Source organism: Asterias amurensis, chromosome 4, assembly GCF_032118995.1.
Source record: "Asterias amurensis chromosome 4, ASM3211899v1".
Taxonomy (NCBI): domain Eukaryota; kingdom Metazoa; phylum Echinodermata; class Asteroidea; order Forcipulatida; family Asteriidae; genus Asterias; species Asterias amurensis.
Window position 1 is genome coordinate 27,894,416 of NC_092651.1, and position 20,493 is coordinate 27,914,908.

General features: G+C 35.2%; 1 protein-coding gene across 1 annotated transcript; it reads right to left on the bottom strand.

The window, feature by feature from the left end:
• Positions 1-654: 654 nt before the first annotated feature.
• Positions 655-19,827, bottom strand: LOC139935861 (glutaredoxin domain-containing cysteine-rich protein 1-like). The gene is made up of 4 exons (XM_071930475.1): positions 18,908-19,827; positions 13,603-13,845; positions 12,580-12,645; positions 655-8,413 (listed from the first exon to the last, which is right to left on the bottom strand). Exons 1-4 carry the CDS (start codon positions 19,547-19,549, stop codon positions 8,234-8,236), a joined length of 1,131 nt encoding a protein of 376 aa, XP_071786576.1. The 5' UTR covers positions 19,550-19,827; the 3' UTR covers positions 655-8,233.
• Between the last annotated feature and the right edge of the window lie 666 nt (positions 19,828-20,493).

Here is a 20,493-nt window from a genome sequence, read left to right on the forward strand (position 1 = left end):
CATTTCACATGCACTTCTTGACATCACTATGATGTGTTGGTCTTATGATGAGATCAGTCCTGACCAATGTCTCAACTGAGATTTGGAGAGCGTTACAGATAAAGACAATGGACACTATTATTAATTGTCATACACCAGTCTTCTCACTTCTTGGTGTATCTCAACATTATGCATAAAATAACAAACTTGTGAAAGTTTTAGCTCAATTGGTCATCGCAGTTGTGAGATAACAATGGAAGAAAAAACACTTGTCACACGAAGATGCTTGATTTCAGGACCTAAAAATCTAGTTCTGAGGTCTCAAAATCAAATTCAAATATTTTAGTGGGAAATTACTCAAATGACTATTTTACTTCAGGGTGAGCTGTTTCTCACAATGTTTATACTATCAACAGCTCTCCATTACTCGTTACCAAGTTAGTTGTTATGTACGTATAAAACTAATTTTGGGTAATTATCGATAGTGTCAATGCCTGTAAACAGTGAGTTTGTTCAATGAACATTATTTACTAGTTTAAAGGACCCTAAAAATAACTGTCACAAGGTGGCAGCAGACATGTCCAGACTGGTTGCTTTTCCCAGTTTTAATCACATCAGGTTGATTCCAGAAACAAATTGACATGAAACTTTTCTGAGATTCATTCTTGCATGGACCATTTTACTCAACAGATACAAACTTCAATATAACAAACCAAATTTTAATTCTTCCACAAAATACTTTAATCACAGTCCATATTATATACATAAAGTCACAAAAAGGCACAACATTATCTATTTCCATACAACAATTGACCAATAATTATATACAGATGGTTGTGTGACTCAACAACTAAATGAACTTCTATAGACACATGTGCACTTTACTGATATTGCATATATTTATAAAATATTAAAACATCCACTGTAAAACCTAGGATGCATAATGCCTCTTAACTTCTATTTCTGTCTGAAAATATTTTCATTCTCTCAAGTGTTGTTTTAAAATCATATTGGAGTCAACAATATAACAATTCATCTGTAGCTCTTGCTTTGTACACTGTAAGAAAGGTATAAGTAGTAACTAGTTCTATAAACTTGCTTGAAACAACCATGTGAGAAATAAGTTTGGAAGGAATATTGGCAGCAAGAAGATTGTTGATGTTGTCTTGATGTTTCAAAGGTGTATTCTGCTCCTTTTCAGGAGAGTTATACACATCAAACAAAACTCTCTCGTTTCTCACAACCTTACAGATTAATTACTAAAGGCAAAGCTATAATGAAATGGCCAACCCAGAACAGACTGGACAAAGGCTTTGAAACCGACATGATGAAAGATACGATGATATAAAAGCCTTGACCAATCTCATGATGGGACTATATGGAGTTACACTACTTATACATGTCATTTTGGCTATCTAGTTAAGTTACCACTACAACATATACACAGGCTTATGAATTCAGCTCCTAGAGTAACCTCTAGGGTATACTTTAGGTTATTGTCAAAGACAAGTATCCTCACTTGGCAATCCCAATGTATGCATAAAATAACAAACCTGTAAAAATTTTAATAGAAAAAAACACAAGTTTGTGTGCTTTCAGATGGCTGAGAAAAGCTTCATGCCTGAAGGCTTTTCTCAGATTAAAATTTACGGACGATAAATTATCGGTTTCTATAAAACTGCATATCTTCAAAGGGGACAGTTTCTAACGATGTTTTATACTATCAACAGATCTCCAGTGCTGTTTCCAATCAAGCTTTTCATGGTCATTAAGTTGTGGAAAAATTACCAAAGTAATGAATGACCTAACATCAACAAGAACCAAATGGAAAATTTGTTTAACAATAAAATGGAACCAGTTGAGGACAGTTCCCACATAACAAAAGCCAATCATAATGGGGTCTGCCCAAAACCATCTGAATGGAACGTCCATTTAGCTTTAGTAACTGCAAGCCCAGTTTGCTTGCCCATAGTCCTGTTCATAGATTAATACAACATGTTATATTGATCATTTTTAAATGGCATTATTGATTCTATGAAATATAATGAAGCAATTATAGTTTGTCTAATAACCACATGATATCTAGTATGCACCCCATAAAGGGATGATTGATTGATGTACATGATTTAAAGAACTACATGTCTGAATCATTGCAAACAAAAAGGTCTGAACCTTCAATGCACAGTATGTATGTATACTACAATTCATTTATGTTGAAATGATAGCATTTCCAGTTTTCAGTAACCAGTGGAGTTATTTAGGAGCTTCTGGGAGTAGTTTCCTAAGCACTAGAGTAAGTGGATCAAAGAGAATGTTTATGAAGAAAATAACAGCTGTAAATAACAACTTCCATTAAAACATTGTCGGTTGAAATGCTAGAGTTTTGAGATATGACATTTTCATAACATTTAATTTTTAAATTCACAAGTCAAAAACCCAACATTTGAAAACTGTGAAACCATATTAAGGGTTTCCCAATAATGTTTTGTTATATTCCTATTACCAACTGAGCTCAAACTTTCAAAAGTTTGTTGATTCTTGTATTGTTGGGTCATAACTTTGGAAAACTCTTAATGTTGTCCGTGATTTAATTGGAAATACTAACAAAATGCTGATTAAGAATGTAATTGCCAGTGAATTTTATTTGATAAGTTAAAGGTGAAGGTGTGAAACAAATCACATGACATTTTGAAAGATCAACTGAATCTCAAACTACCAAAATAACAACAAATAAAACATTTCTAAAAGTGACTTAGAAAGACAAATTTGTTCAGTCCCCATCTTGGACTGAACTACTGATTATAATGTTTCATGATCTTCAAACAAAGTTATTTCAAAAGTTGTAATATTGTGTAGTGAAACACTCATGTTGCTCCTCACATTCTACATAGGGATAGGTGCAGAGATAATGTTATACCACAGTTAATAGTTGAATACAACATTTCATGTATTTAGAGGTAAAATTAGTTTCTGTATATTGCAAATATAAAAATACAAACATCTATATCTTGTCACACTTTTTGGTCTTAGATTTCACAATTTTCAATCAACAGTCTGTCTGCTGATCAGCGACCAATAGTCTAATATAATTATAAATATATGTAGCACATAAAGGAGTTTTTATTTCTGTTTTTAACCCACTTCAAAGCATGTTGACAACCAATTGAAACCATTCAACTGCATATGTTGGCACAACTGTGAACAGAACTGTGTAAGTTAAAGGCACTGGACACCGTTGGTAATTTCGTGCAAGACCAGTATTCTCACTTGGTGTATCCCATTCATGTTTAAAATAACAAAACTGTGAGAATTTCGGAAGAACTAAGCATCAAAGTTGCAAGAAAATCATGTAAGAAAAAAACGCCCTTGTTCACAGTTAGTGTGCCTTCAGATGCCTAAAAATGGCTTTAGGCCTCAAGTCATTTACCAGTTTCAAATATTTGAGTGAGAAATTACCTTTTTTCTCAAAAACTACACTCTGGGAGTCGCTTGTCACAATGTTTTATATTATTATTAGCAATTCTCTGTTGCGTGTAAGAAAGAGTAATTTTGTATGCTTATATATATTTTAAGTCATTACCAAACGTGCCGAGTGCCTTTAAAAAGGTGTATGATGAACACTAGTCAGCCAGTAGGAGGGATTTAATTTCAGTGTGTTTTCAATCATCTTTAAACTATTTCTGTCAATGTCCGGTGACCCTCACAATGCACAGTAAAAAAGTGTCTTAGAAAATGTCATGATTCATTTCTCAAATGTTGAAGAACATTATTAAGCCATTTTACCATTTAAAATTAATAATACTCTGTATATGCATAGTTACTTACCAAGATGCCATTTACTATCATTTTGCATAATTTGTTCAACCATACAGGGATTTGTTAAGTTTGCAAAGCCATCATTATGTCATGATGTAAAACTCCCTGTATGTACCTTTAGTTTTAAGGAAACTGACATCATGATTAAAGCAGGACTGTGTCTGTGCATGGAACTATAAACTCTCACCAAGTTACTGTGGGGGGCGCGCAAGTCATCCCATAAAAATTTAATTAATTATGATGGGGCTCTTTGCAAAGGCCAACACATGCGCTTTCAGTGGCTGGGTGAAAGTTCATGTGTCCAGGTAAAGCGAATAGCACACTATGATCATGGCACTAGTCCCCCTAAATACAATGTTCTATTTGCCAAATTAGGTGCTCATATCCAACATTTAAAATCTAAGAACAGTTCTTTTACATTTTCAAATTTATAATTTTTTTAAGTCAAACTTCCACATTTTCATTTTTTTGTCCATCATTGGGAAAGTTTTTAACCTAAATTCCAAAGAAAATTTGCAATAGTTTTTAAGGAAATATCTGATGTCGTAGTATTTAGTGACAAAACTTGCCTGTTTGTGCATATTTTGTAGAGAATAACTTATTCTACTAAAACTTCTTTCGACTACAAAAGCTTCCCACTAGGTCTATTCGCTACTTAGAAGCAGTGATAATGTAACACACACTGAAACTGGCATTAAGCCATCATGAATTATCACATAAACCACCTTTAAAAAAAGTACAATTTACTCTCTTTAAAATGAAACTTCCAATCACTGAAAACTTTAGTTAAAGCTCACTAAAATATATCCAAAATCTGATTAAAAAATATGGTGTTAATTAAATATTTCAAAAAACGATTTTTCCGTACTCTGACGTTAAATCTCGACTTAAAATATTAATATTATCTTCTCATACTGAAATTTGGGCCATATATACATACAAAATCTGAATACATTGTTTTACTCTAAAATGTGAATTACTGAAAGACTGAATGAGATTTCTGTACATATTAGTTTAGTCAACGTTACTTTAAGATAATTTATTTCTACATTCTATATTATGAAAGACGCCATACTTGTTACCATAGGGTTCACTATTCACACAAAAACACAGTACTTTTCTTCACAATAACATTGTGCATGTCTTATGCATTAATCAAACAGCATTGGATTCCCTGGTGCATTTTGCAAGTTGCCCACTAACATGCTATTATAATATTGAGGTATCTGCACTTAGTATGAGCCAAAGAATCATGTACTTTGTAACTTTACATTGATCTGTTGATTTAGTTATGAACCAGAGAATAATGTACTTTATCATGTTTATAGGGTTCTGTAAGTGCAGAATTCTTAAATTGAAATTGAACCCTTGTCTCATTGCTCAGAATGAGCAAATTACAATTGCGCATTGCACAGCTAATAACTGAGGCATGGCTGATGAAGTCATACTTGTTTCACAGTTTAGATGTAACAAATTCTACTTCCTTTCAATTCCATAAAATGTAAAACACGCCTTAAAAGGTTAGACCATCAAAATGCCAGTAATAGTGTGCTTTAAATCACAGTGTTTTCATGTGAACAATTCACCTGGTTTAAAAAGTAAATATTATTTCGTTCAATCTACTGCTATAAATGTTAAACTATTCCAGGGAATGTCATCAAGTTAATTCACACAACATTAAAAAAAAACATCAATTCATAGTTACAAAATAAAATAACAGGAATACATTTACAGGCAAATATGAATGAAATCAGTCAAATTTAAAAACCAAACAAAACATCTGGAAGAAAAGACATTTCCTATGCAGGTAGTACATGGGTATTTAACTTCAGTGCAATGAGTAGTAAATGGCCTCATATTTCAGCTATAGAAAAGACATTCTCAAAAAGCCTCTTATATACAAAATATGTTTGGGGCAAACATGGGCTAATTTTTTGCATTTATATAACAGTTCACTTGCGGTAAAGCCGTCTGCAACAGCCATTTCTTTTTCCGTATACAATTAAGACCATAGATGGAATCTGGCTGATGTCTCCTAAGCTCGTTAATTACCCATTGTGCTTCAGGTTCATTATGCATGGCTCAAAGCACAGCACACCTTAAATGGTGCTCCATTATGAATGCAATAATAAAGACCCAGTCAGAATGAAAATCTCCATGATATATTTGGCTCATCAAGTGCAATTTTTATGCATTTGCTGCTAGCATTTGTATGACAATGGTCGCTGTATGGGCACTTAACAGCAGGCAAATATGTTATGTAGCTATATCCTAAACCAGTATCAACCAAAAATAGCTTCAGGGCTACATTCCAACATGTTTTCATTTCAAGTTCCTACCTTCCTTTTCCCAAAATAAACATTGTGTTTGAAAAATGCATTCCTTTTAACAATCTGCTGCAATTGAAACTAATTGGAGTTTTGTCTGCCAATGTGCTGGAATGTTTTTAATAACTGTCAAAATGTACAGACAATGTGTAACACTAGAGAAGAATACGGTACAGGTTTATTTTGCAATGTTACACCATACACCGTATCTCCAACAAGAATGTACAATATGTTATGGAGAAAAAAAACAATTAAGTTGTCAGACGTTGGTAAATGGAGTGCCTCCAAACCACTTTACTATGGGCTGTAATATAAGCATGTATAAACATCCCAGCAATTATGAATGTTAGCTTGGAACGACCATGGAATTGAAATGGAAATTACTGAGCTCTTCATCAATGGTGCTATGTTAGTCCAACACACAGCTAGGTATGTACAACTGCAACACTCCATGTTAATGGTCCCATTCCAGTGTTTTCTACTATAAAAAGTATACAGGCCTGGAATTACATGGCAGGCCTGGAATTATATGGCAGGCCTGGAATTACATGGCAGGCTTGGCCTGGAATTACATGGCAGGCTTGGCCTGGAATTACATGGCAGGCTTATTCACTACTGATCTCTCCACTTTCTGACGGCGAAATTCAAAGTGTGAACTTTCGGTATTAATATGTAAAGCCACTAGTACATTCAACTTAATCATACATGTAATGGATAGCCAGTTGTGTCTTTATACATGTACATGTACCAACATTTCCAGGGTAAGTACCCAAATGTATTGCAAGTGAACAAAATCAGGAAATTATAGTGCGCCATTAGGAACTGGACAACCAGCAAGAACATTTTCTTTTTTAAACCTGCTGAATATTGGCAAGAAAAAACAACTTGCTGAAACTACAATATGGGTCAAATTTGATACAAATTTTAGAAGCAGGATTGGTGCTTAGGTGATTTTTAAGGAAAAGTCTTTGCTGAACAACAATGAGCTGGGTACCAGTCACACATATGGTACATGTACATGTATGTGTGAAATGATACTAATGGCTAAAAACCTTATTCTGCTAAGCATAATTTGTTTGTGCTTAGCAACTTTTTGTGGTTACGCAACACAATGAAGTTAAGGCCCAGTGGTCCCTTTTCCATCCAAATGTTAACATAACTATTAGTTATTCAAACATTTAAAAAGAAAACATGCATTAAGTAAAACCAAATAATTTATAGATCTTAAATAGTAACACTTAGTGAAAAACAAGTAAAAAGACAATTGCAACAACGTTTAATTCATACCATTTCATTAAAAAAAACATTGGAATATTATCTGCCTGTAAGAATACACAGGGCTAATATTGTGCTCCATTTTCACAAAACCATAAAACAGTTCCAATCTTGACGGACAGTATTTTAGTACCCAACACCATTGAGTGATAAGCACAATATCTTACTTACAGTATACTCATAACTCTACAGAGAATACATGAACCTGTAATTGGACTACAAGGGAACTGTATAATGACTTAAGACTTTTTACAACCAGGCACAACAGAACATGCAACATTTACTCTTACATTCATGTTCAATATATTGGGTGAGTTACATTGACTATTATTCATAAAGTTACTAACTGTTGAAATGGACCCCAGAAAATGTATGAATCTACAATCACCTTAAATTGCTTTGTAATATCACTACAATGTTCTGCAATGAAGTGTCCTGAACCTTTCCAAATTCCTTGAGTAATGTTCTCAATATTTGCAGAAATATTCAAAATCATTGATGTGTGAAAGGACCTTTACTACACTGCCTAAAATCCCTTGTGAAATTTCCAACAAGAGTTAGTATTAAACAGAGAGAACAAAGCCATGAAGTTCTGTTTTAGGTGAGTGCACTATATCACATACTACGCAGTGAGCAATATTTTCACTATCTGCACATGTATTTCAGCTCAATCTATGCAACTCTAGTTGTACTTTGGGACACTTTGTAAACACACAGTAGATGGACATGTAAGTTTATCAATAGGGTGTAGTGTTATCAATCTTCATCAACTGCTGTAAATTGTAGCTTAAAAGCTTTCCCTTTATCACTACGTATGTAGCTATGGTAACCTTTCCTCATTTATTGCACAATGAGCATTTCTGGAGTCCGTTCTCGTCACAGTACGAGCAGCGCAGAGCATGAAACTGGTCAGTAAAGTTGTTACGGTTGAGTGATTTCTTGCTGCCACTGCAGACACGACAAGGAACGTAACGAAATCCTCCACACTCCCTGCAGTCAGATGTCGGAACAAACTTCTGCAAATTGTCAAAACATGAATTGAATTAGAGCAGCTGATTTTCACTCCCTATACACACCGATTCAATACTCATAGAGGTTACTGCATTATGCACTATATCTTGCAGGCCTGTATGCTTTTTGAAAGGGCAAGGGCACCAAGGCATTTCCTCCTTCCTTGTTAAAAGGGCGCCCTATGAGGAAATTGTAAATTTCGTAAATTTCTACTAAGAGCATTTCAAGGGCACCAAGGCTTTGACCAGGGTCATGGAGGCAATCGCCTGGTCTTGTATTTTTAGTAGTACATGTATTCATACACAATCCTTATTTAAATTAAGCAATTAAACATAAACTAAAATTAAAAACTTGTTATTGTACAAAATTGTGTTCTCTCTCTAAATAAAAGAAAGTATGTAGCGTGCACAATCAAAGCATGACAGAAACAACAATAGGTCCACATTGTGTGAAGATGATAACAACAATAGGTCCACATTGTGTGAAGATAACAACAATAGGTCCACATTGTGTGAAGATGATAACAACAATAGGTCCACATTGTGTGAAGATGATAACAACAATAGGTCCACATTGTGTGAAGATGATAACAACAATAGGTCCACATTGTGTGAAGATGATAACAACAATAGGTCCACATTGTGTGAAGATGATAACAACAATAGGTCCACATTGTATGAAGATGATAACAACAATAGGTCCACATTGTATGAAGATGATAACAACAATAGGTCCACATTGTATGAAGATGATAACAACAATAGGTCCACATTGTGTGAAGATGATAACAACAATAGGTCCACATTTTGTGAAGATGATAACAACAATAGGTCCACATTGTGTGAAGATGATATTATGTGATCCATCTACATGTACCCTTCTCTTTATCTCTTTGTCAACAAATACCTACTTGTACAATATTGGTGATGAGTCGACTCTATATTTCTACTGTGTTTTGGTATATTTGTCAATAAAAATACTTCAAGATTGGTAAAGAGCCAACTCTATATTTTTTACTGCAGTCTTTGTGTGTCTTTGTTGGATGTCTTTGTCAATGAACAAGAGGCCAACTACAAGATTAATAAAGAGACAACTTTTAATTTCTACTGGATGCTATTTATGTCTTTGTTATCATCATCCATGACTGGAGTGGATGCATAAAATCTACATTCAATGTATATTGTACAAGGACATACTTGCTACATACAACGCACCTTTATTCAGTACTATGGTATTATAAACATAGCAATGGGTATCATTCCTGGATTACGACTTGTCATTTGATTATGTCAAAACTCTGGCAGTGATGAAAGTAACTGAAGCCCAAGGAATCAACAACACATCAAGATCTACTGGCAAGACAGAGACATATTCCAAATGCTACAACACTGCCCCCCCCTTCCTTCTTTCTTCTTTAGCTTCTTAAGATTTGAAAACATGGATAGACAGAGTATCAAGATGACAAGTAAAGGCATTCTTTCATATCAACATTTACTGCCAAATCTGTCCAAGATCGTAAAATATAAAAAACACAAGGGACTGCATCCAACAAATGAGGTCTAGAAAAACATATTTGATATTTAACCACACAAGGTCATGAACTGTATTCAATACAAGTAGACAACCCTACCCTCAAAACAAACACATTTACAGCTGTTAATACATTGTTAGACCATGATAACCTGTGACATCACAAGTTTACAGTAACATGTATAATGGACGTCCTGACAGGCACAGTTTAGTTTGTACACAGCTCAATAATTTGTGGAGATAACACAATTTGATTTATCAAATTTTTATATCAAATGTTTAAACGTGAACCATGTAAATAAACTTGATCAAGCTCAGGCTGTGTACAATACTTCAATAATGTGTAGTCTCTCGCCTACCAGGTAATGCCATGGAATGCACACTGGTACTTTCTATGAGGGAGAATACTTCCATTTGAAAAATGAGAGATTTATGGGCGCATCAAAGCCTTACAGTCCCCATGTCTTAGTGGATTGACTTAAAATGGGCGCATCAAAGCCTTACAGTCTCTGTGTCTCAGCGGATTGATTTATCAAATTCTTACAGTCCCTTAGTCTTAGCAGATTTTGTCCCCTGGTCAAGCTAGTGTGTGTCTCCTCCAACCCCTTGTAGTTTACAATTGGCTGAAGGAAGTTGATTCAAAAATGGGCGCTATTACTAGACCAAATGTTTACACAATTTGCCAAAGGGACAGAATCTCTAACAACACCAGTCATGACACAAGTGTCCTTTTAACAGCAAGACCATTGCTTCAATCCTTTGGATGGGGTATAGTACATGTATTTTCTTCTGTAGGTCCAATGTGTTGTGTAAGACATTATAAAAGGAACCCCAAAACACTTAATAATGTTGAACATTTCTAGTAATGTTGAAGTAGTGCACCATGTGTGTCAATGATGACACTCTTGGTTAACTCTACTAATTGAACCATAGAGAAGAAGGGTTGGCTGTATTTCTGAAATGGTCCACTTGGCGGCAACACCTTGTCAATGTAAGTTTAGTGCAAGGTGCTACAAGAATGGGTTGTTATAATTGTATAGGCCCTAGCTATAAAATAATGAGCGCTTTGGGACACACTTCTGGGTGTGAAAACTGCTATAAAGTATACACTATGTAATGTCTATATTATTACACAAATTATAATCTAGATTTTTCAATCATAAAAACAATCTGGTCTACTTCAAATCAGATGAGCTTTATTATGGAAGTCATTTTTGTTTTCTTTTTTTGTAAGTGAATTTCTGACAAACAATACATGTACATGTTTTCCTAATACACAATCATTGTACACGTTGAGCCAAGATATTGTACCTTTGTACATTTTATGGCGGGTATAATTGTCAAGACATGTTATTTTTGGCAACAACTTCTGCTGGTAATGCAATAATATACAACACACCTGAATGCACTGTTTGTATGGATGTGATCATCCATGATCAAATAATTCAATAAAGCATGTTTGTAAAAGCTTTCTCTAGTGTTAAAGGCAAATACAGAAAAGGTAATTATTACAACGAGAAAAACAAGTAGTTTTTACCCCAAAGCTTACTAGGTTCAAACAAGTGCTACTTTTCAACATAACATGGAGGAGAAATAGCAATTAAACATCTCACAATCATCACTGCTTTGTACAAAGAGAACAAAAACTTCTGAAAGTGACAGTTTGTGTAAGCAAGGTAGAGGATGAAAATAAGTTTACTCAAACAACTGTACCTTTAATGTCTGGCAACTATCTTGAATTTTGGTTGGAGCGAGGAAAAAGATGCATGATTGAACACTAGTACCAAGAAGGTGTCACAGTGTGAACTGCGTAACACCTTCCTCTACATGTACCTCATAATAAGGTGTTATAATATGAAGGTCATATTACAAAGTAGGCACTATGACTGGGTTGCAATAGCATGTACAATCCAACAGTAGGCCTACATATTGGTGTTCTTGTAGAAAACCTGTTTGGAAGAGGACACTAATCTACAGTTTACTTTTGATTTACTTTGATACACTAGAACTTTTCAAGATATCGTTTTCAGAAGAGTAAACATGCTTTTAATAAACATAAATTCTCAAATTGTGCGGTTTTTATTCCTGTAATTTTTTTTTTTACTTTTTAAACACTGTCACTATTTTTCAGTCTTATTTTGAAATGTTATTTTCTTGACCTTTTACAGTATCTATATTCAAACATATCTCTGGAGGAGTGGTACTGGCATGAACAGAGTCTACTTTTAGACTGTGATTGAAACAAACCCACACAACAATTTGTTTTAAAACTAAATAATATCAGCTCTTGACAATCCACTACGCCAGCCTAGGGTTTCTTCCAATTGTGAGTTGAAGACATTTTCCAACAGTATAGAGAACAACAGAACTAATTAAACTAGTCTGTTTATAGAACCTAAGCACTGTAAACAGGCAGTCATTCTCTGGCCACAGAGAGAGCCTTTACTTTGAAAGGAAAGCAAAAGGAGACATGCATTCTAAACTTGACAGCTGCTCTTAAAAATAGATGAGAGTCAAAACAAACTCAAATTTAATTGTGTGCACACATACAATGTTAAATCTTGTTGATCCTTCATGACATGTAATTGCTTACACGCATGGTTCTCTTTATTCTTAGTGCTAAACTTCTTTCTGACTTTACCTCAAATCTCTCTAGAATCCTCCTCAGCTGCCCTGTCTCATTTAACTCTTCCAGCGTCTCTACATCCTGTTATAATCAATAAACACTTTGCTATTAGTAAAAGCCATTACCAGCAGAAACAAAAAAACAAGCTCAAACTTTGGGTCCCATCAGACTTCCTAAAGCACAATTTAAAAAGCAAAAATTGCTTTTGGGGAACAAAAATACAAAAACCCTCCTAAGAGAACAATGGGAAACATTTCAATGAGCAACAAAACCCTGTCCAGGAAAACTTGTCAAAAGGTCTAGAACTGTATCTGTTTTCATTCATCAAAAAAACCTACATGTACATCTTTATGAGAGATGTAAACAAAGTGCTTCATCTTTATGAGAGATGTAAACAAAGTGCTTCATTGCAAGTAAAATAAGTAAACAAACATGAGTCAGAGTTTAGGGACTTTCCCCAAAAAGTTTTACAAAAATATGTCAAATCCTGACTAAGTGGAAGGTAATGGCATGACAAATGAACAGAGGTAGGGAGTCCTATACAAACAACTCGGCCAATGAATACATAGTTCAAGGTTATCAGCACATCGCTACAAGTTTTAAGGGCGATTAGCATCTGGCAGTGACTCAAAAGAAATAATGGGTTTTCATTTTATAGTTCTTGAAAATAATAAAATAATACCATTTATTTGGGCTCCAGATGGCACAGGGTACTGGTAAAAAAAAAAAAAAAAAAATCAAAATTTGGAAAACCTTGTTTTAATTTGCGTGCTTCAGCCAACTTTTGGTCCAGAATGCAACACAGGATTTATTCTGGAGAGAAACATGGGTGTTGTAACTCAAATCACAAAGCAATGGCTTCTAGAACAAGACCGCCCAATACTTTCAATCAACTATCACAATTAACCTGCGGATGTTGTACTTACTGTCAGTTTCCATTTCATAGGGCATACCAACCTTGAGACAAATGAATGATGTAACAACAAGATTTCATGGTAAATGCGCAAGCTGGGCGCCTAATGTTGTTTTAAAACTTACCCCAACTAGCTCTCCATCAATAAACACAATAGGCAGAGTGACCTGTTGCGTGTCTTCCAGTCTGTCTATCAACTCTTGCTGGTGTTGAGAGTTCATAAAGAGATCTCGCTCCTCAAACCGCACCCTGTGATTCTGGAACAGCTTGCGGACAAACTGACAATCCTCAAATGTTTGTCTGACAATCCGCATACTGGTGGTATAGACGATGATCTTATCCCTCTCATCGTCATTATTTACTGCTTTCTGCAATGATCAAAATATAGACATGACATATCAAGATAAGATAACAACCTAAGGTTTGCTGGAAATGTTGTCAACATAAAACAAGATTGGTAGTAACCACACTATATGAAGTGAGATTACATAAATCCAGCGATATAGTATCCCTTCACGAATTGAAGTTAGTTCCGCTGTAAAAGACTTCTCAATTACTTCTAATCCACCTTGATTAAGTAATGCAGACTGTGACAATCACATACAAGAGAAAACAATGAAATTATTTGCTCAAATATTTCAAATCAAATGAAAATTTCTCAGCAACAGTTAAGAGAACTTTTTATTTCAGAAAATAATCTAATTTGTAGCTTTTAGATTCTAAATATTAAAAGTGTGTGTACTAATAATCATTAAAACTTATGAAGCGCCATCTATCTAAGACTAAACTTATTCCAAGGCGCATAAAAAACAAACAAAAAACAGAGAGCGTAACAAAAAAGAATACAAATTACGTAGCTTAGAAAGAAATGAGTACGTTGAATAAAAAAAATTAATTTTACGTAAAAATATGCGTTTGCAAAAAAAATGGTAAAAAAAAACAGTAGTCAATCAGTCAATCAACTTTCTTTTTCTTTTTTACTCAAGAATGCGTTTGTACATTGCTTAGATGTAAGGCAATTGTTACTGTTACTAAAAACTGTAATTACCAGCCTCTCCTATACTAGACCACATTAGGTATAACCCCGACCATCCCAACTATGCATGTTTTGTTGGATGAGGACTGCCAGTATTAGGTAGGCCTACATGTATGAAAAGACCATTCCCAACTCTGCATTTGTTTGATGCTGTTGTACTTAGGACTGCACTAGTAGTAAGCCAAATTCTCTGTGGATCAGGCATACTGTACCACCAGGCATAATCAGAGTCCAACAGTTTGTTGATTGAATGTTCATGGTGTGAAATTTGTCAGAGTGATGACAGATCCCAGTAAATCAATCTTTGAGTTTGTGAGTGAATTGACACTGAACAAGGTCATTTTAGTTTCATCATGGGGGGGGGGCCTTGAAAACCAAACTAACAATATTTTGGCTTGTTCACACACCAGTGTTAAGACCTCATGTAAATCTATGTCATGTACTATTCCAGATCACCACATAATTAAAATGCCTGAGATTCTTGGTTGCTAAGGAAACGAAAACGAATAAGGACAACTACTGATCATTTGGTGACTAACTGAACCAATATGTCAACACGGTTAGTGTAATCTGACATTTATGACTACACTCAATAAGGGTGTGATCCAATAAGGACAAAGTCCTGATTAAATTAGGGCATGTTCTGTCATTAGATGCTTTCATAGTACGAATGCCTAGAGATCTTACCAACACACTCCAATATGAATCAACACCCAATTGTTTGGAGTTAAACCCATTTTTTTAGATTAAATTGGCGATCAATCATACAACTTCCTTAAACAACTGTGAAAGGTTAGGAGTGGGCATAGGACTGAAGGTATTCTTTATTGGGATGAGCCCAGCTTCTAATTTAGCAGCTCATCTAACAAACTTGTCAAAATAAAATTAAGTGGCCTTCAAAAAAAGAAAAATTAAATAATATAAAAGAAGGGTTCTGATGATTGGCCTTGTACTAATATTATCATACCCTGTAACATTTGCTACCAAACTCAATCTCAAGAGTAATGATCATCTATAGACACTGTGTTTTACACACACACAATTTAGTATTGTCAACATGATTTTCTGTAAACAAACAATTTTTAGGAAAATCAAGATCTTTAAAAGTGAGAAACATTTTGAAAGACTAAACAGTTTAATTCATAATGACCTATAGAGCTTTTAGCAAGAAATAAAGGGAAAAAAAGTAACAGCTACGCATATAATATTCACAATTTATAATTTTCTTTAACTCTCAGTGCAAAATACAAAATGTAGCAGTCTTTCTACTGTGGGTACATATAATTGCAAACAAACACCATGGCAGCGTAGTCATACAAACTACATCCCATTGCATCAAGAAAACCATACAGGCCTATATGACGTTGGCAACTTTTCCTTGATACAGGGTACTCAATTTTGATGTAAGGAAAACTAGAATTTCTACTGAAACATTTGATAGTGCACCAACTAAACAGAGTGCCTCAGTGATGCCTGATATACATGTACACACAATGTACTGTATCTATAGGTCTATACCTGTAAAACCAGACTCTGAGACTGCATTGAATTCATAAAGATATACTGTCCTTCACTTGGAAAATAATCAAGATTTTATTTCCCAGGTGGTGTACAAATGAAAGAATAACATTGAGATGTAATTAAGTTTGCAATAAAGCAATAGTTTACGAATCACTGAATCAGTGGAGACATCACTGTATCAGGCCCAGTGTGTACATTGTACAACATGTGTACAAGGTAATCTGTCAAGGATGACATTAGTGCTAGATGACATTTGTTGTGAACATTATTTTCTAATGATTTTCTTTCTAATGGAAAAAACATCAAGTTCAAAGATAAACAATATTTGTTCAGATCTGTTGGACTACATTGCAGTGTTCTTCTTGATGCCAGCTCTTTTCAAACTTAGAGAACAACACATTTGTTTCGACAGACTTATGAGAATGGATCACAATAACTTGATTTATTTCCTCAAACTGGGATTGCATTACATGTAGTTTGTCAGAACCTCTCCCAGCCTCTGCAACTTATTAATCTTTACTTGAACCTATTTGACATTCTTTGGAGACATTGAGACGATGAAAAAGGTGTTTAGATGTAGAACTTTGCATGAAAGTAAAACAATTCTTTACATTGTAATTGAATGTAGTGCACTGTCTCTAAGCAAGGGTGAATATTATTGTTAGAAAGTTTGATTCAAGATCTTTAAAATTGCCCTTGGCTAGGTCAGTCTGTTAATTGTACCATTAATTTTGTTTATTTTTAAATGCCGATTTTCCCCCCAAATGGAAATAAGTCTAAGAAGAAGGTTAATAGCTTTTGGGGGCTTTTCTTGTAATATTTTGTGAATTTTTCCTTTCTTGTGATTCTATTTTGTTCGATTTTAATTTGTTTTTACCTTCTTGCCATGTCTTGCTATATTTAATTCAAATAAGTATCAATCACTAAGAACACTAACCCTTACCTTGGTCCCTGATTGTGGGATTATCAACTTATTGAAATACTTTAATTTATCATTTCCGACGGGGTATACTTATTAAGGCATGATACATAAAATTTGTTAACATTTTCAATTTGAAATAGTCTACTGAATTTGGTCACACCCACTCTAGTGATCCAATACCTTGTAAGTTGTATGTTTTGTTTCTCTTGGATTTACGAACATTACCTTCCCACCCAGGTACATTTATGATGCCAAAGAAATGTTGTTTCGAGCACTAGGATGTTTCACAGACTCCTTAAATTGTTTGTCTACTAAAGATGTCCCTGATTAGGGCTAAGTTGTCTTATAATCATCAATGACTATTTCAACCAACTCAAAGAAGATCATTCCTACATGTATTGTAGGTACTCCTAGATTAGAACAATGGGTCGTATGAATAAAAAGTAGTATTTACTGACAAGTACTAGCAAAAAGTAAAAGCATAAACTTCCAAGTAGAAGCATTCAGTAAAAGCATCTTCTGATTTCCGTATGAATAAACCTTTTCTTTTACTGCAAAGTATTCACGTAATGCTTTGGAGGAAATACTTCTGCATACCATGGCTGAATGGCTCTAAACAAAAGGTTTCCTTTGTATTACAACTCTCATTCACGTCTACGTACGCACTCACACACACAGCCAAAGCAGCATTTGATTTAACAGAAACATAGAAATCTTCAAGTCAGCCATGAGGTTTTTATTCTGACAACATTTTGATGAAGACGACTCATCTGGACACACATAATAAAAACGTTTTTGTTAAGCGTTTGAAACTTGGAGTGGAGCATGACAGCGCTGTATAGAGAAGATGAGAGCTGGATATGAGCATAGCTATTTAACTTAAACTTAAAAGTTTTAATAATAACACGAACAACATTCTATTGAAATGCATTTAATTGTTTAAAAAATACTTCTTCTGATTTTATGAACAATAAGCCTTAATGATCGAGGCATTCATTTCTGAGTTGAAAACATTCTGTATATCTTTTTTAAAAGCTTACTGTAATGATATAAAACGTTTTTTTTTACAAACGGTTTTATTTTATCCTCAGCATATATAAACAAGTTTGATTAAAAGCAGTTTGAGTTTGTGTGTATTGTTTCTGTTGTGAAACACTGTGTATATGTGTCTATTTAATATTTCAGTGATGTCTTTCCTTTGGACTAAAACATTTATCCTGTGAGGAACATTCATAAACACTGTCATTTCTTCGGACGAGCCTTTTACTTCTGTGCCCAAGGTAGCTCTGGAGCTACCTTGAAAAATCACTAGTATTTACTTGTATTTTGTAGTATATTCTCCGTTTTATTCATATGGAAGTAAGTAAGTGCTAAAATTAAAAGAATTTACCTTTTGGTAAAAGTAGATACTTTTAGCATTTTAGTAAATACTTTTAAGTAACAGTTTTTACTTCTTTTTATTCATATGGATGGTAGTAAATACTTGAAAATTTCAAGTATAAGTAAGTACTACTTTTTATTCATACGACCCAATGGTTCGTTCCGCTATCGTCTCCTCTTCATGAAGGTGATTTAGTGGAACCAACCTCATACTTCTAGGCTGAATAACTCCTGGGATCATCATAATGAACAACAACAAAGTGAAAAAGTAGGCCTAGGGGTTAGGTTTGGTTAATCATACATACAGTATAGTAGACCCTGTGATATTATTGCTCTTCATTATGTTGCGTCAGGAGGATCCACATTACCCGAAGTGAAATTAGGATTAAATCGTAACCCTCTTCCTGACAGTGGGAGGAAGATTTGATTATCGCAACTAGCCCAAGTGGAGTAAGTTGCGATATCGTAACCCTCGGCTTCGCCGTCGGGAGGAGGGTAACGTTATCGCAACAACTAGCCCAAGTGCTGCTTTGACCATGGGAGGTAGGTTTTGTCTCCTGCTTTAACTCACCTTTGCATTGCTTAGCGGCTTGTAATTGAAGTTCATAATACCCGCCCTAACTCTGTTAGTGACGCCCCTAACAGTTCCTTTTGCACTTGTAATATCATCACCATCTCCCGTAGTAAGGCCTCGCTTCCCGACAAACCTCAGAGTTCTGTTCTCACCATCGCCCTGGGCCTCTGCCCCTTGCGGATGGGAACCAACTTCCTTGGTAGCATTTTCATTGACATGAAACTGGTAACCCATTTGGCTGGCAGACTTGCCCCGAACACGCTGCTGATGGTTCGGTTGTGGGTTTTTACTTGTGGACGGTTTTGGAGCAACAGCAGGCAGGCGATGTGGTGGTGGTGTTGCTTGAGGAGTAGAGAATAATTCTGAAGTTGGTCTTGGATTTAGACTGAAATTTGAAATAGCATCACTGATGTGTTGGAGAAGTTCACTCTCGGTTGGTGCAGTTCCATTCACAAAAAAATGATTCGTGTACAAAGGTTCACTCGATTCCCCATTATCTTGTGGTTCTGGTTCTGTGTTGTTATTACTATTAAAATGTTCTCCGATGACTTTACGGCCAGCCAGCTGGTCCAGTGAGTCATCAGCTTCGACGCCGTTGTTAAGCTGGGACTCCTCCCTGCCATTCTGCAACTGGGCCATGGTCCGGTTCCAACACCCAAAAAACCTCGTACTCTATCAAAATCAAAAGGCTAGGTAGGATGAAAAATCAATGGTGGATCATGAGTCATAAGACACTTCCGGAAAATCGGTTCCTACTAGTTGCGGCAGTGGTACAGAACTTGTCGTCATTCTGATCATGTTGTGCTTCGTGTGTATTTATATGTCAGATCAAGATGTAAACAAACATAAAAAAAATGCAGTCATGATGATTTATAGGAAAACATTCTCGCTGTCATGTTCCGCCTCTCCGACTTGCAGTGGCACAGGGCAGTGCTGTGATGATTGATTTTGGAAGATCGGAAAGCGTATACGAAGAATGGTTGTTATACGTCGTGAGAGGGCGTCTGTCAAACATAAACAGTTACCATAATAATAATGCACAATGCATGCATTGGAGCCTTCTTTTGAAAACTTGTATAAAGTAAATAATATTGGGGGGGGGGTAATTTTGTATGATCCAAAGAAGGATCTAATCTGTATGTCTGCAGCTTGCACGACCCGGAACCCATCTCCGCACACTGCACGTCTATACCCGTTTCGTTTTATGTGAAATCCCCATCCATCCAAAGAGGCAGGCAATGACCTGGTCAATTTAATCACAATCATGCTTTGTGAAGGAAATTGCCTACAAACAAAAACTACCGACATTCTTTTTCTTGCCATAATTATTTGTTTAATGTACCCTCCTCGTGCTACAAATGAATAAATAAGCCTGATAACAATCAAGTTATATATAATACAGTAATGTGACCTTATACCATTAGGCTATAGAGAAAAAACACAAATCTGTCGATTCGTTATTATTATGTGAAACATCTTTAACGAAGGGATTTTCAACACTTATTATAAATTACATGCACCATAGATCAACATAAATCGGGATGCAGCATGTTCATTATGTACAGCAAAAACAAGTTCCCCTT